The sequence below is a fragment of the Halyomorpha halys genome, unplaced genomic scaffold, assembly GCF_000696795.3.
Source record: "Halyomorpha halys isolate HHAL.00 unplaced genomic scaffold, Hhal_1.1 Scaffold305.1, whole genome shotgun sequence".
In the NCBI taxonomy this organism is placed as follows: Eukaryota; Metazoa; Arthropoda; class Insecta; order Hemiptera; family Pentatomidae; genus Halyomorpha; species Halyomorpha halys.
The window spans coordinates 720,124-733,530 of record NW_027105918.1 but is presented as its reverse complement, the minus strand read 5'-3'; the positions used below and the strand labels follow the sequence as shown (position 1 = coordinate 733,530).

The window sequence follows — 13,407 nt, the reverse complement described above, 5'->3', positions numbered from 1 at the left end:
GTTTTATGCCTTAATTTTTAAACAACCAACCAACATATTTGGGTTTTTCACTTCTAATCACACCTCACTCCTTCATAAACACTATTGTTGATGTTTTCAAAGCACTTTCAAGGATTAAATGGAGGGGATTGAATAGATTTTATTATGTTCCTTGAAAGATAGACCATATTATTAAATATGTTAATATTTCAATACACAACACAAACAGTAATAATTTTGTCCAAAAATAATAAATTATTTCTATTGCTACAGTAAATTTTATCAAAGAAACACAGTATCTTTTCTGAAAAAAAATTGATGAATGAGAGATATTATGTTAAATTACAAAAAACTTGATTCTAACTAACAAATACATAAAAATATAAACGTTATCTCTCCTAAAACCTAAACGAAACAAAAACTAGTAATATTATAACTCATTTGAAAATATATACATTAAAAAATAAGCGCAAACCTCCCAATTGCTTGAATAGCAGCAGCAACAAACTCCTTGTCTAAACTGGATATATAAGTTTGGAATTCCCGAAGAATAACGGATATGCTAGTTTCAGTAGCCAAATTAGTTAATATTTCAAGTTTTAACAATTTTATATGAGTCGGATCACTTGTTCTAACAAAGAAACTTTTCAAGTATGGCTCAAACATTCCCTGTAAAGAAAATGTAACAAACACATTATAGAGATTTTGTTTTTAAAACAGAACAAAAACTTATTTTTCATTATATTTCTACTTGCCTTTCTTTCTGTAGATATTGTAGCGATGCAATTTAAAACAACAGATTGTACTTCCCTATGTGATCTTAATAATCTGATTAATGATTTGGCAATGACAGAAACTTCACTCCTTGGGGCTAAATGATGATAAAGTTGAGCTACTGCCATCACTACCTGATATTCATGAGCACGACAATAATGATGATGTTTAGAAACAGTTTAAAGTTAAAGATACATTAGAAAATTAAAAAAATCGCCTTACAGAAGCATTTCTACTTTGCAGTAGAGGTTTGGAATTTTTCAAAAGAAGTCTGTGATCTGGATCTAAAGTAAAAGACCCTTTTTTTCCCTTGGAGTCTTTTTCATCTTCATCATCATAAAATGGACGTTCTCCTTCATCTTCTTCAACCATCTATAAAAACAACATTAAATAAATGAGTTTTATCTTTTCAAGGCAAGGTTTACTGAGTTTGTTCCAGCCATATTAGTATTAGACCTAATGAAGTGTTTCATAACCATACTAATCCTCATAGCATTCATTTCAGTTTTAAAATTAGGCTGTTACTTCTCAGTTCTTTTCTCTTCGTGAGACTGAACGCATCACACAATATTCCAAATATTATAAAATACATTTACACAGTTTGCAATCAGATCCTCGCACAATTTCATGAAGACACTAGTCGAGATTCTGTTAATAAATAGAAAATAAGAAATTTAACAGGAAAATCTTTTATCATAGAGGAGCTATAGGAGAGAGTCAAAGATAAAAATTTGGCCGACTACAAAAAAACTTAAGAAGTCCTCTTTCTTGATATAAAATATTATATCATTTTCATTCTGTAACCAAATTATTAGGTCTCATTTATCTCTAAAGGATTTTATGGAAAGTGATAAGATACAGAACAAGGTTCAAACAATTTGTAGAGATAAAAGAGTAGCTTTTCAATAAAATAATTATTATTCACAGTGGTTTAAAATAAACCACTGTGAATAATAATCTCATATTCATGTGAATAATAATACTCATATTCAAGAGATAAAATTCTTTGAACAAGCATGATCATTATAGCTGTGATACCTCTTAAGTCCAAAAAAATCCAAATAAACTTTAAAAAATATAAATATAAAATGCTTCATTCGAGAGATATCTCATGCCAGGCATAATTTTTTAAGATGCCTATATAATATTCGAGAATCCTTAAGATTTCTTTAGAATGAAATGCTTTTTTTTTTTTTTTTTTAACTGATATAAAGTTTGTTTTGTTTTTTTAAATTATGAGGTACCAGCTCAACCAACAATAAGGTAAAATTTAAAACAAAAATGAAAAATGGACAGATTGAGGAGACTACAAAAAGAGTCTTTTCTAAACTCATTTATTTAGATTTTCTCTAAAATTTAAACTGCATAAACCTACCTTCAGAAAAAAAACAAAGTCTTTCACAGTCATAAATGAAAAACTTTGAATATATTTTAATATTTATTTAGATAACTTACACCTTTGTTTGGATCAACAAACTGGGTTCTAGCATATCGAGTAAGCATGTTGATAATAATAACTTGTCCCCATTCATCAACATCAACCAACAAATTACATAATTTTCTGTAATTTTTATGAATCAAGTCAATTCTTTCAGGGCAAACCTTTAAAAAAAAAAATGATAAAAACTTTTTATTAACAGCTGAAATAATTAATGAACTAATTAGCTCCTTTAACAGCTATTCTATAATTCTTAATAGCCACAAATAATCAGTCTGTAACCCATCCTCTTTATAAGCATATTCATTTTATACCATATCTCTAAGCGTAAATAAGATTTAGAAAAATTAGAATATAAAATTTAAATCAAACTTATAACAAATTTGTTCATTACAGTAGAATAATATTCTGAAAAACCAAAAACACCTATTGGACTTAAATTTTTATATAAAATTCTCAAGTTTACAAAATTAAAACAAATTTTAATTATTTTAATGTTATTCTTCATTTCATAAATTAGAATATTTGTAGCTAAATAGAAATTTCCATATTTAAAAAAAAAAAAATGTGGCAAGTCGTTTGCAAAAAGACATTCATAAGAAAAAATACTAAATTCTTTAAACCATTGCCTAAGCCTGATAATAATTATTAATATTGTTAAATAATCAATCTTGTTAAATTTATTTTCCTTTTGTTTTATAACCTAGGGACATATATAATCCCTTAGAAATTACCATTCTTTATTCATCGTTTTCATATTTAAAGTGAAATAAGGAATTTTGACTGTAATTTAAAAACAATTCAGTTAATTAATCCACTTAAATTTAATTTTATAAAAACAATAAATAATAGTCAAAGTATATTTTTGGAATATCTTGTTGAAATTTTATTTTAGCACATACATTAATAGCTTATAATTTCTGAATTCTATAGAGATTTAAACCAATATGACTTGTTAGATTGTGGAGCTAAGAATATACTCTAAATTATATCAGGAATTAGTACACCATATCTAATATATTATATATTAACTTGATTTACCTCTTCAAAAGCCATTACTGCTGAACCGACAACAAGAGTAGTTTTATCCGATAGCAATTTTTCAATGACATGAACAAGTTCATCTTTCTGCTCTGGATCCAAGCTAATAAATTATATCATATAATTAGGATACTATTTATACGAAAATAGATATCATAAAATATTTATTTAATCATATAATGATATATAATTTGAATATGAGAATATCTTTAAAAAAATGAAAAGGAAAGTTGACAAAAATATAAGTTTTGTTTAAGGAGTGAAAATCAGTAAAGGTACTTTCTTTAAACTTAGGGTATGGAAGAAATGGGATTTCACAAACTAGAATTGTAAATCATAAAAATGGTTTTAAAAAACTCCAACATGATGTTTGCTCAATTGGGGTGTACTACTATCCAGCTTAGTTAAAATGTAGTATCTTCGAAAAATTCATTTTCACAATTTTCGCATCAATATAGCCAGGAAAACTAGTTATTTATTATGAAACTGTTAAAAATTCAGTAAATATAATAGTTTTCTTAAATTTAATGCCTTAAGATGCAGTATGTTAGTGTAGTAGTAGAAATGTGATAACTTATCTGTTTAGAAAAATTCTAATAACCTCATATCATGTATATTTATTAATCAAATACTAGTTACAGAATTCTTAAATGGAGAGTAATTCAAATCTGTAGATAATTCTTTGCAATAAGGATAGTAAACAATTGGGCAGAGTAATCTAGAAGTGAATGGATTATGTAGTTTAAATAGAGAAAATATAACAATCCAGTATGAATTTATAATGAATGAAAACAGTGAAAATGCGGCAAATACTATATTTTAAAATGTTAAAACTAGGAAAATTATTAGAAAAGTAGTTAAGTAAAAATTTAATTACTAGTTTTTTTTTTTTTATTAAATAATATTATTGGCATAATTACTTTACTTCAAAAAAATCATTTAATCACAATTGATTCGTATATAAGCCAAGTAAATAATCTAAGAACATTATTTTTAAAACACTCTCAGGTCAGATAATGCATTTTTAACAATGAAGGCAGTATATGAAGAGATATTTCTTCTGTAAATGATGTTGGTGAAGTATGATTAAGTGCAATCTAGAGGAAAATATCATCTCAAGGTTTGAGCCCCTTTATTGGACACGACATCTGATAGAAAATGTCTTTTACAAAATCATCTAATGACTGATATTTCCTCAGTCTTTTATAACAAATAAAATTTTAAATGAAAAAAAAATCAAGAATATCATTAAAATTAAAAATACAATATTTACTAGAAAAAAAAACTGTTTATTTTAATTTTCTATATATAAAACTGTAAATTTGACTAAGAATTTCTTCCTAGTATTTATTAACGTTTATATATCATATTTCAATAACAAAAGACAAAATATTTATCCAATATCTAGTAGATCTTAGTAAATATCTAAATTATTGCTATTATAAATTTCATAGGCAGAAAATATTATTATCAATTATAAATACCTATAGAGTTTAGGAATAGCATGAGATGCTGTTTTTCTGACATATGGGGACATGTCAGAAGCTGAATCTTTGATAGCCAGCATTACGATTGGAACTATAACTGGTACCCTAATACTAGATAATACCCTCAGAGCACTAGCTCTAATAAGTTGATTAGGATCCTAATAAAAAAAATCAGTATTAATTAAATCACAAATAATGGATTAATTTAAAGGAACAAAAACAATATATAATCCTAAAACCTTCAAGGCCCTCTGAAATGTTGAGATGGAAAGTAAAGCTAAATCCTGTTGCTCTTCAGCATAACGCACCAAATAAACATAAACTAATTTTTTTACTTCTATATTTTTGGAAACAACATTCTTTACAACAGCTGGAAACAATTCCGATGCATCTCGACCTTTAGCAATCATCTAAAAAAAAAAAAATTTATATTAGATATTTTTAATAATTAAAATCAAAAGGAAGATGATCATAGACCTACCCCAATGATGCGTTTCATTGCTTCCAGCTTTAAGCCATCTTTATTAGCATCAAGCATTTGTTTCAAGTCATCGTGTCTGGAATAATTATTAGATCATAAAAAATGTAATAACATATGGAAAGTAAAAACTACGATCAATTAAAACTCAAGTATTAAATTAAGGTTTTAGAGATGATTTCATTTAACATTAACAGAAACCTTAGAAAAGCATTTTTCAGTTATTGCAATGATCTTCCACACTTAAGGCTTTGTTACTATCCACAAAACATAAAGAAAAAAAATTAAATTAAATTAAATTAAAGTATAACTAAGGCCTTATTAGCCAGCTTTAGTCTTGTTCCAAACAAATGTTTTGACTATTATCAAAGTGGTGGGCACAAGCACAATACAGTATTTATTTATCAGTATCATTCATCGGTATGCCACTTTGATGATCGTCTTGGGTTAGAACAAGCTGAATACACAATGTATCCTTCTCCAACCTATAAGCACAATATTGGGAGAATCCTCAAGATCTCTAAGGAGGTATTGTAATCAGTGGAGAAATAGTAATAGCACATTCACAATATTATAATTTAAAGCTGTAGGCATAATATTGACTATTTCTATATACAGACTTAGGATCTGTAGTTAGTACTATAATATATTAGTATCACACTAACTTTTTGTAATCAGAATTAAAAAATCCTCCAGATGCTGGATCAGTTGCATAATCAATATCGGAACTATTACCCCGATCATTTGAATAAGATCCATTATTGGCCATTGTTACTAATACAGAAATGTTAATAGAAGTCAGATCAGTGTGAAGTTATGTAATACGGACTACAGTTATCTAATTTATGACTAATGAATTTGATAGTATGTTTCCCTGAGATATTTCAAAGCTGTGACATTATTTTATTTCACACTTAATATTTGAAACAGACGCCTCAACAACCTGACAGCAAGTTCACATCCAGTACTGATTTGTTTGGCTAGGTTAACAGATTCTATCCAAAGAGCAAAATATAATTGTTTCTTATTGCTTGATCAAGAACGTTTTATTATAAATGTTTAAACCACGGGAAAAAAGAATTTTAGAAAAAAAATATATATGTAGTTTGATTCCCAGTGACACTGAAATATACCCCATTACTTTATACTATACCTTACTACTTTACATACGTAATTATTTATACTATCGTCTTTCTCTAAGAATTTCTTTTTTAATATTATTCTTTCCATTTAATTTGTAGGCATTATAAATATGGCAATCATTATGTTATAAATTTCTACCGTTTATTTATTCAGACATTTTTCAAATACCACAGGAAACAGAGGCAAGGTGATAATTGGTTTATAAATCGAAATACCGGGATGGTTGAATGGATAAGGATTATATTTAGTATAATGAAGTATGCTGTAAATTAAGTTCAAAAAGTTAAATGATCTTTGTACCGTTTTAATAAAATTCGCTACAGCATGGCAAGCTGAGCATATATTTTATATTGGATGGTTCACCGTATGTAATAGATTGTAGGAAGAAAGTCCGGGTGGCGGTAAATGAAGATACAAAATAGTAATAAAAAAATATATATATATTTCTTCGGTTACCAATATATAGTTGTTTTTTTTGCTATAGTGTACTTTTGTCGACCGCTACCCGGACTATCTTTTTAGAATCCATATATTTTATTGAACTCTTTAAATTAATCCTGGAACATTACTTGGGGTACGTACGATATAAATTCCCAACGTAATAATTCACGATAATAACAAAATGCCTTTGTGTAGTTTCATTGCTTCATATGATATTATTGATATGACCTTGAACTTGTTCAGATCTGTGCTCCTTCAATTTTTACACGCCTTTGGGGTACACATGTACCCCATGTTAGCGGAATAGGAGTACCTTTTTTCGAACCATCTTCCTTTTATTCCTGAAGTGTCACAGAGTAATAGCAGTAAGTGTTTGTACGGGTAAAGTTTCCACTCAAGGTAATGTCCCAGTAGCTTCAAATTAGTATTTTATTGTAAATTGTACATTGCTATAAAAAATTTTTTTTTTTTTAAAAAAAACCATTATAAGAATTTTTTGGAGAGTGCACCTATACCTGAGGGTAGCATCCCAGAATTAATACAACCTTTGGACGTCGACAACCACTTTTACAAAAGGAATTTTAAAGTCACTTATTAAGATGGATGAAACATTGTAAGATTTGAGCTGAAATAGAGAAAATTCCGTGTAATGTGCATCGGCAGTTGTAGGTTACTCAGCACTGATCATTCACCTCAAGTAAATATAACTTTTTAAAGATAAAATATTTTTATTTTAAAAATTTAGTCAGATATATTTATATAATATAATTTTTTTCGCAAAAGTTCTTTAGTAGTTAATTGTAATGAGAGATGTGCTTCGGACGTTAGTCTTTACTTAACCGCTTTCAAGCAGGTTAACCTGTCAAGTAAGCCTATCTTTAGAGCACACAATTAAAAAATCCAACGGGTTGTTCTTACATGAATGTATTCACATTTAAAGGAAAAACTCATGTATATTATCAAAATGTGAAGACGCAATTCCGTACCTCAGAGGTATATCTCATCTCAATGACGTTTCTTCTATCTCCAAAAATAAAGGGCGGATAGAAGACCATGGTAGTTGATAATGCCACAACACAGTAAGGACAAATCTCGAAGATACTAGACATCACTGTAGAGGAGAATAACTTTAGATGGCTTAGACAACTTTCCAAAGTGAATTAAGAAATAACCGCGAGGGAGGCCTTTGAGACGGGAGTAGAAAAAAGAAGACTAACAGGAAGATCTTACACCACCTGGGAGAAGGTGAACGGGAGGCATTTGGGAAACGAGGACTGGACTGAAACAAAATTAGAGAACTTGTACAGAAGGACTCTAGGTCAAAACTCTGCAAAGGACTTCTTCACAGTGCGCAAACTTGAAATAAGAGCAGAATATGATGATTATCAGAACAGATATAAATAGTCCAAGGGATACATTATCGAAGTCCATGTTAGCAGCAACCCTTGTGCTAGCGGCTACAATTGGAACTCAGGTCATAGTAGATGCAATAATGTGGATTTGTGTAGTGAAAGTATGAATAATTAGTTTTGAACAAAGATAACGTGACATCAAGGATTTTTATTAACAAATTAAGGAATAATAATAACCAAAGGCTAAATAACGATAGCCACAAGGTTAAATGAATTCTATTTACTTTACTGTCTCGTTCTCATTTATAATCATTTTACATACAAGATCCCCTAACGAGGTTAATTTTAGTGTAAAATGAAAAGTAGAGGTATCTAATCTGCTTTCTTTTCTTTCTGAAATGTATTAAGTAACTCCTACATTAAAACACACATAAATCGTTCACTACTTCTGATGTAAACATTTCTGGGTTGGGCAATATGTAATAACTAATCAATGTAAATCAACAGTTGTATCGATTGAAACTGATTGTCTTGAAAACAAAAACTTTCTTTGAAGAAGCTCAATTATAATTTTTGTAATTTAACGGTTATTTATTTTTAAAAAGCATAATTTTTTATAAACTTAAATAATTTTTATATTTATTGCGTTCTAAATTTTTATTTCAAAAACCATACACATGAATTTAAATAAATTTATTTGTTTACTACTGTCGAAATTTTGATTGGTTATTTCTAAATGAAAACAATTACATCATTCATATACTTGATTAAATTTATAAAAAATATATCCAGGGAATGATTATTTGAAGTTGAGTAAAAAGTTCAGTTGGCCGCTGTGTAGGTGAACAAATGTCTACAACACTGGTGATTAGCAGAACTAGCGCCGATTGAGTTTTTAACATAGACGTTGTATTGTTGCCGTAATGGAACAATTTGGCCTTTTCGTGAATAGTTGTATTTAAGAGTGTGTTACTGTAGAAAAGGTGAGATTGTTGTTGACTTTTCTCTTTTAGACTTGTTAAATTTAACATCATTTGCAAACAGACATTATTTTAATACCTATTTTCTTAATTCCATTATTATTATTTTATTTTTTTCACTATTTATTAATTTTGTTAGAGATAGTTTGTGGATTCGAGAATTTCCTTTAATTACTCCTGTTTCGTTGTTCACAATTTAAGTTGCATGGCAGAGTTTATGGATCATAGTTTAGAATTGTGTTGGATTTTTAAAGATCTTGATGGTAAGTTAATAATTGATTACAGATTGTATCTGATGTTTTTGTGTTCTACTCTGTTTTTATCATGTTATGTGTGATGTAAATTTTAGCAAGAAGATAGTATTGTTCGATATAAACATGTTTAGTTTTCCATTTTCTGCTGCTGGAGGTTCCAGTTTCGGAAGGAATCATTCTCGTCAAGAAAGATCTTTTAAAAGAATGCCTGTCAATAAAGAAGGCCACTTTACTACAGTAGATGGTATCCCAGTTAGGAAGCTCTTCATAGCAAATCTGACTCCACTAGTATGTACAATGGAATTAACATGGTTTATTCAGAGTATGTATCAGGTGAATTAACATTTTTTTATATTTTTCAGACTGTGGAAAGACATCTTGTGCTTACATTTAGAACCTTTGGAAATATTGTTGATGTGTCTATTATAAAAACACCAAATGATAAATCAAACAAATCCAGTTTTGGATTTATTACTTTTGAAACTCCAGCTGAGGCTACTAGGTATTTATTTTAATTTTGCCTGTTGTTGGTTGTGTACAGTACCAAAAATTATTGTTTATTTGAAGATGAATGGTTGTCAGTTATACATCTTATAAGTTTTAGTCTCCTTAATTGTCATTATATTGCTTCTAAAAGTATTTTTGTTTTTAATCAATCTTATTAGTACTAAGATTAAAACAAAACAATTTTTTTTTCTAAGATTGTTATTAATTAAATTGTCATTTTTTCAAACTTTATTTTTGGTTAAGTACGAACATTGAATTTGTGTTCTTTCAGTTTATTTTGTTTTGAAAATCTTATGTAATGGCAAACCATTGATCTGTTCTTTTCATGTTTTTAGTTGTGCCTAGCTGAGTAATTGAGGCACTAAATGAGTTTGTAATACTTAGGAATGAGATTTAGTTTTTCTTATAATTTTTTTATTTTGTATTGAATATAATTGAAAGTAATTTTTATTATAACCCCTGCTACCCCTTATTTTACATTTAGGACTTGATATGTTTGGGTCAAGTGGAAACTTGATCAGTATCTACTCTTTAATTCCTTTTCTTTTTCTTTTCATAATCTCTTATGTGCAAATTATGTTTATATACTAGAGGTTCGCATGTAAACTTTTAGTAAGAGAATAAGTGTCTAAGAAATGCTAGTTTTTATATTATACCTTGTTAATTCAATGATTACATTTCCCACCTGTGCAAGTTATTAGTGTCTAGAGGTTCACCTATAAACTTTTAGTGAGAGAATATGTGTCTAAGAAATGCTAGTGTTTATATTATAATTTGTTAATTCAATGTTTCCATTTCCCACATGTGCAAGTTATTAGAGTCTAGAGGTTCGCCTATAAACTTTTAGTGAGAGAATATGTGTCTAAGAAATGCTAGTGTTTATATTATAAGTTTTTAATTCAATGTTTACATTTCCGACTTGTGCAAGTTATTTTAATTAATATACTTTTACCTCCTCTTAGATCAAACATTTCAATAATTTTATTTGTTCACTTTTAACTTTTTTTATTGTTTTTAGAGCCTTGAAAAAGAGACATAGTTTATTTATTTTAAACCGCAAAGTTTATGTCTTTCCGGCTGACAGCTGGCATCAACCTCTCGAACTTCCCAATGGTGAGATACTTTGGGATAGAAGAAAAGCACAAACTGATGTTGAAGCTGAAGTAAGCCTGATTAGTTTTAAATATTCTGTAAACTCTATTTGTTTCTTTAATTGTCACTCTTAATCATTTTCTAGTTATGATGTGCTCATTATTCTAAGGTAACATTGCATTCAAATAGCACTATATGACATAATGTAATATGCTTTACTGAACAATAAGTTGCACCCATTTTGTTTTTATGCTTTAATAATTTTGATAGTTAATGTTTTGGCAAAACAAAAAAAGAACAGCTTTCATTCTGGGTAAACAATAAATTGATAAATAAACAAAATATTCTTAATTATCGTGTTCATTTCTAATCGATACAGGCTTATTAAAATCTATTTATGTTCTTTATAGAGTAAAACTAATTAGTTAGGAGATATATTTATTGATTCTCATGAAAAATTCTACAATTCTAATACAAGACCCTCTTTCCTTTTGAACTCCATTACAAAATGAGAAAGTTTGACCTGAAGGCTAAATAGGTTTCTATTGGCTATTTTTCGGGTAAGTAAAAAGGACCAATAGGTTCACTTGCTGGACTTATCCTTCTCTCCTCCCAATATTACTTGTCAATGTATTTCATCAGATATTAAAATAATTAAGACCCAGCCACACAGAAGACAGTCTGTCGTGTCGGGCAGTGTTATCTGACCAAGGCAGTTAGGCTATCTGGTTGTATTAAGCAATGTATCAAGCAGTATCTCTGACAGAACAAAATCTACTGCTGACGATCAGTATTTATCTCAATGACTAGCGACTTCCACAAATTTAAAGATTTCCCATGTGACCACCCTACTGCTGTTTGCATCTGTGACTAAAATGACTAACTCAAAGAAAGTATTGATTGAAAATGTTCGTAAGTACATGTATTTTTATGATAGCTAGTTCATATGAACATTAAAAAATGTGTTAAACACTTTTCAATTTTCTCTTTAATGTGATGGCGCAGATAATTAGATCACTTTCTTATGACATATCAGAGTACTTAAAAAATTGTTCTTTATGGAAATCCAGTTCAATATATAAGCAGTTATATTCTGCTAATTCTATCCTTTTCTTATTGATCTGATGTACCTACCATCATCTTTTCTTTTTATTTGTTGTCTTTCTCAAAGCTAATAATAATATCAATTATTAAATTATTAATTAGCAATTCATAAAAGTTCTTTGTCAAATGAGCTCATAATACAGAGAAGGATCATGGCCACACAAGATATCGTATTGGCATCACATTGCAGATTGCCTCGATGACAGCTGGATTGCTGTCATTGCTGCCCACCCCAACAGACCGCCTTATGATGAATTTTAAGCATTTTTTTGTTTTACTTTTACATAACTGCTTAACAAAACTAGGGAAAAAAAAATTTACAAATTATTATTATTTATTATTTAATACGAGATCAGCCTGGTGGGCCTTACATGGTTGATACAACCGTTTCTTTAATAAAAGTATTAGTTTTTTATTATTCCCGGTTATAACAGTAAAAAAAAAACCAATTGATCGGAGGAAAACCATTTTAATTATCTACAACTTCAAACATATCTTTATAATTTATATATGTCTGATATTTCGGAATTCTTCCTTCCCTTTATCAAATATATCTACTAAGTTGTTATACATCAGTAACGGCTATTTTTATCGATTATGAATTTTTACAAAAATGGTTAAACTTAGTTATTAAAAAACTCTATTTTAATTTACTGTTGCTCACTTGAAGTAATTTTGCTCTTGGATATTTTTATTATTGTAATTATAACAACAAATTAAGAGAAACATTTTTGAGTTTTATTGTCTCGGGATGTGGAGATGATATTAGTAGGTACAGGTATAGCTTCGTGTCATTCTTGGTTGAGTGTTTAGGCCTGCATATGGCTTTACTAAGGTGCAGGTCGTAATGTTATAACCGTTATCATATCAGTATATGAACCAATATCCAGACAGTTTACCTAATTTTAAAATTGTTTAATTAGGTTTAGCTTTAGGGATAATTAAAGTTTATTTCATCTAGTAAACTCAATATATATTAAAATATTAGTTCCTACACATGTTTATATAATATGTGATGCACATACTCATTTTAATTCTGTATCACTTAAGGAATATGAGTGGACCAATTAAATCTCACTAAAACTGTTTGTTTTAATTAAAGAATAATGTGGCCGATGAAGATAAAATTAGTGGAATAGAAGATGCTTTTGCTGAAACTCTTACCCTCACAGAAGGTGAAGAAGCTGATTCAGATTGCCTTATGTCCAAATTGAACGATGATTGCTTACTTCTTATCTTCGACTGGTTGCCTATGAATGAACGTTTAGTTCTTAATAAAGGTATTAAAATATATTAATAATTATTTTATTATTTAAGTTTTTTTATTAAAATCACTT

At 28.6% G+C, this 13,407-nt stretch overlaps 2 protein-coding genes across 9 annotated transcripts in view; one reads left to right on the top strand and one right to left on the bottom strand.

Moving 5' to 3' along the window:
- rb (adaptor related protein complex 3 subunit ruby) overlaps window positions 1–6,119 on the bottom strand; it is a 17,907-nt gene extending 11,788 nt beyond the window's left edge. The window contains exons 1-9 of the mRNA XM_014421155.3: window positions 5,863–6,119; window positions 5,201–5,276; window positions 4,959–5,129; window positions 4,717–4,877; window positions 3,233–3,335; window positions 2,209–2,355; window positions 976–1,125; window positions 735–887; window positions 455–648 (exon numbers count right to left, since the gene is read on the bottom strand). Coding sequence (XP_014276641.1) covers window positions 455–648; window positions 735–887; window positions 976–1,125; window positions 2,209–2,355; window positions 3,233–3,335; window positions 4,717–4,877; window positions 4,959–5,129; window positions 5,201–5,276; window positions 5,863–5,966 — 1,259 coding nt within the window. The 5' untranslated portion in view covers window positions 5,967–6,119. The remainder of the gene's footprint in view (window positions 1–454; window positions 649–734; window positions 888–975; window positions 1,126–2,208; window positions 2,356–3,232; window positions 3,336–4,716; window positions 4,878–4,958; window positions 5,130–5,200; window positions 5,277–5,862) is intronic.
- Window positions 6,120–7,060: 941 nt separating this feature from the next.
- Window positions 7,061–13,407, top strand: part of LOC106681037 (F-box/LRR-repeat protein 7) — a 20,990-nt gene continuing 14,643 nt past the window's right edge. For 2 of the 8 annotated variants that reach the window (XM_014421152.3, XM_014421149.3), the window contains exons 1-6: window positions 8,835–9,116; window positions 9,253–9,376; window positions 9,463–9,655; window positions 9,730–9,869; window positions 10,893–11,037; window positions 13,173–13,350. In XM_014421152.3, coding sequence (XP_014276638.1) covers window positions 9,491–9,655; window positions 9,730–9,869; window positions 10,893–11,037; window positions 13,173–13,350 — 628 coding nt within the window. In that variant the 5' untranslated portion in view covers window positions 8,835–9,116; window positions 9,253–9,376; window positions 9,463–9,490. Of the gene's footprint in view, window positions 7,181–7,271; window positions 7,479–8,834; window positions 9,117–9,252; window positions 9,377–9,462; window positions 9,656–9,729; window positions 9,870–10,892; window positions 11,038–13,172; window positions 13,351–13,407 lie in introns of those variants that run through there. The other 6 variants (XM_014421150.3, XM_067053575.1, XM_014421151.3 and 3 more) reach the window with 6 other exon arrangements.